General features: G+C 37.6%; 1 protein-coding gene across 1 annotated transcript; it reads right to left on the reverse strand.

Moving 5' to 3' along the window:
• Nucleotides 1–234: 234 nt before the first annotated feature.
• Nucleotides 235–3,807, reverse strand: HELRODRAFT_78359 (hypothetical protein; the record flags this gene model as incomplete). Its single annotated transcript, XM_009018808.1, has 10 exons — nt 235–330; nt 448–543; nt 742–893; nt 1,074–1,186; nt 1,274–1,413; nt 1,533–1,678; nt 1,743–1,822; nt 1,912–2,051; nt 2,175–2,297; nt 3,649–3,807. Coding segments are annotated over 10 exons (1,245 nt in total), but the record flags the coding sequence as incomplete, so codon positions are not given.
• Between the last annotated feature and the right edge of the window lie 293 nt (nt 3,808–4,100).

A 4,100-nucleotide genomic window follows, 5' to 3' on the forward strand; every position in this document is an offset into this window, starting at 1 on the left:
ATCAGGATTGAGCATAGGAGAAGAAATAATAGACTGTTGCTGTTGATGTTGTTGTTGTGGTTGTTGTTGCGTTTGTTGTTGCTGCTGTGGCTGTATTTGTGATAGCTGTGATGAAGATCGCGGTAGACTAGTAGCAGTAGTCGTCAACGTCGTCGGTGATGTTGTTGTTGAAGTAGTTGTAGTGTTCTGCGAAGTGTTGGCAGTCGTTGTCGTTGTTGCAGTTGTTGTGGGGTAAGGGTGAGTAGCCCGCCAGTAAGCTTCGAGATATTCAGCCAGATGTTCGCAGGCCTCATCTAATTGGTTCTCATCAAGGATTACATCAAAAACTTCCTGTTGGAAGAATTAGGAAGAAAAAAAACTCATAGGCATGCATGTTTGGGAATTGTGAACTGAAAACTCAAATGTTAATATCTGGTGTAGAGAAATTATATTCTCAACATTACTAACGGGATTGCATTGGTTGAGTTTGTCGGCGGCCACCAGCTGAACATTCATGTTCCGACTTTGGGACTTGCCGCGACTTTTTATTAGTTTTTGCAGAACCTAACAAAAAGATATTTGAATTAATAAGCAACAATTCAACTGCTGCAGTTAAGTCTGAAGTGGCACTAACTGTTTAAAACAATATTCAAAAAAGTTCATCAGGTGCAGCTACTTATCACTAATTTCGAATTAATACAGAGAGGTTCCAACAAGGGAATGTTCACAAAACTAAAAAGTTGGGCTGAATTAAAAGCAAACCTTCGGAGAGGCAATCTTTAAATAGACAAGAATGGGGGCTAGTGATGTCTTGGAGAGTTGTGACGGGTGGTTGATGGTGTCGCAGTCTAGCACTACAAGATGCAGACAGCGAGCCAACTCGAATATTCTTTCAATTTCTGCCTGAACTTCAACTGAGCAGGTGAGCAGAGAATGACAATTAACAGAAGGAAGAAAAAAGCAATAACTATTGAATAACTTTCAATCCTAATAATCCAACAATTTCTCATCCCCATCACCAGATCATAACTATACAGTAACAAACTAGTCACACACGCCCACACGCACACACACACGCGTATACACTGACTAACCGATGCATGAAGACCGACTGTTTGATCTTTCCATGATGGCTCGTTTGGTGGGGTTGTTGAGCAATGTTCGTTTGGCTAAGGAAATGTCAGCTGTCACTCGAGTTATCGTTATCCTGTGCAAGTGTCAGCAGTTGAAAATCGAATTCAAATGAGAAAAAAAAATAAAAAAATAATTTAAAAAAAAAAAAAAACCCACACACCTTCCTTCAAATTTCCTCTTGAGGAAATCGAACAAGGCCTTCTGCATCATGTCGGTGACCTCGTAACCTTTCAACGACGGACCAATCAGAACAACCGGCCGCATCGAAGGCACCACTTCATAGGGAGGCACGCTTTCCAGCTAACAAAGTTCAACATTTTGTACGCTTTGTAAGGTTCATGCTTTGTAAACTTATGCTTGTCTGTGTAGTTGTTCGAGTTGAGTAGGGTTTTCATTCTAATTGAAATTGTAAGCTAAACCTTCTTGAAGAATGGTTTTTTCCTTTCCTTTCCCGAAATTCCAAAAGTGACACCAGGTTTGACGTTGTTGCCTGCACTCTCCGCATCCTCATTACCATCATTGCCTCCTAGAAATTTAAAAAATACATATGTATTCATAACAGTACCTAAATAAAACAAACAAATAATAAATATCCCGTGAAATTTTGATTAATTCAAGCTATGACAAACCAGGCGTTGGTGGTGTGGAACCACAGCTGTTTGATGACCTTGAATATAAAATGTTGTCTATGTTAGAGGATGAGCCAGATCTGTAAGGTTGGAACAAATATGTCGTCAATCAATCAGCCAATCAAATAATCCATCCATCTATCAACCAATCAAATTTTTCAAAACTCACTTAGCAGACGCCTTGTTAGATTTAGAATGCTGCTGTTGTGACAACTGCCTAAGCATTTCAAGTCGAGCCGGGCTTGGGATGAAGCCCAAGTCACATCCCTCTTTCACTAATCGACCGACCCACCAGTTGTTGTTAAATTTCTACAAAGAATTTCAAAATGACAAAATTATTTATAGAAGAAAAACTCAAAATAATAGAATACAAAGTGATATAATTGAAACAAATAGTCACGCCAATCACTGCTGCTGGTCAACTTAACTAACGTCTTTGATGTGTAGGAAGTCTTTAGCAACAAAGGAGACAACTGAATTGGGTAGTGGGGGATCGTCGTCGTGGCTACCATTGTAACTTACGTTCGTCTTCACAGCAAAGGCAACTGGCTTTGTCTACAAATACATACGAGATTTGATGGCAATAAAATGTGAGTGTGTGTGAGAGAGAGAGAGAGAGAGAGAGAGAGAGAGAGAGAGAGAGAGAGAAAGAGAAATGAAGAAAGAAGATATAGTGGGTGCATTATAATCCTATTCAAGTTGAAACCACTTACCCCTATTATGCTTCAAGCCAGAGTTAGAGAGTGAAAGAAAAAAAGGAAGAGAGAGAGAGAAAGAGAGAGAGAGAGAGAGAGAGAGAGAGAGAGAGAGAGAGAGAGAGAGAAAGAGAAAAGTAGATAAAAGAGATAAACTTTGTTGAAAAAAAGGCCAGGTTAGAAAATTTAAAAACAAAAATTTTTCAAAAAATTTATTTATTTGAACAATGAAAATGATGTTTAAAAACTATTGCTATAAATATTGTGTTATTAATATTAATAATATTTTAATAATAATCATCATCATCATTATTATATCATCATCATCATCATCATTATAACAGTATTCTGATATGGATATAGTCATATGATATGTCACAATATGATATGATATGATGTGATGTGACATGATATGATATGATATGATAAAAAATAGGATGGTAACAGCCATTATATATCACCTGTTACCAATAAGTTGGCATGTGTGCAAGCGAAAAATACACATACAGAGAGACTGCAAACAGACACACATACACACACACGCACGCACGCACACACACACACACGCACGCACACTGGCGCACATGAAGATAAAAACAATGATGAAGATGATGAAGTGAGAGAAACTAGTGAGTAATGGTAAAGAAGAAGAGCAGATGTCATTATGATTGTATTGATGACGATGATGATGACGATGATGATGTCGATGATGATGACGATGATGATGACGATGGCTTTGAATAACATAACAAGATTAACCAACGCTCATTCATTCATTCATTCATTTATTCATTCATTCATTCATTTATTCATTCATTCATTCATTCGTCTATGCACTCTTTCATTCAGTTACTCAACTGTCCATCACTTGTTTGCAGAGAACAATTGAGCAATCATTCTGTCACCTATTCATTAATTCTGCCAATCAAACATCCGACCAATCATTATATCTTAAGTTTACTCATTCACTCATTCATTCATACACACATATTTTCTTTCACTTTTATGCACGTTATAATCTGTCTAGTCTATCTATCTGCATGTCTATCTGTCTGTCTATCTATCCAACTGATCAATAAATTCTTAACTAGACAACAATGATGATGTTGATGATGACGACGATGACAATGATGATATATATTGATAATAATAATTATTATTATTATATAAATATAACAAATAAAATAATTTGTGAAAAATTGTAGACCAACTCGAGCTTTTTCCAGCATTGTCTGTGCAAGCTTTTCAGCATTCTTCCTGATCGACTCCTGCTCTTCCTCCAGGGACAAATTTGAAGAATTCTGACTGCAGTTTGACTCAAACGAGCCTTGCTGTTTAGTTTCAAATAGGATTTTTAAAAGTTTAACCATGATGTAGATGATCATAATTCACCCATCCGTCAACCAATCTATCATACTCATCCATCTATACATTCATTCATCCATCCAGCCATCCACTAACTAACTAACTAACTAACTAACTCTAACCAACCTGTTGAATAAAACTATTTGAGCTGTCTGAATAACTACGGTCTGATTTCCTAGAACCTTCGGCCATTTTTGTTGTCGTCGTCGTCGTTGAGGTGGTGGTCGTCGATCTGACTACGCCTGATGACTGAGTGGGAAGTTGGGGGTGGGGGTGTGTCATGCTTTGAGGCCACTTC

The sequence above is a fragment of the Helobdella robusta genome (genome assembly GCF_000326865.2).
Source record: "Helobdella robusta unplaced genomic scaffold HELROscaffold_22, whole genome shotgun sequence".
NCBI classification, from domain to species: Eukaryota; Metazoa; Annelida; class Clitellata; order Rhynchobdellida; family Glossiphoniidae; genus Helobdella; species Helobdella robusta.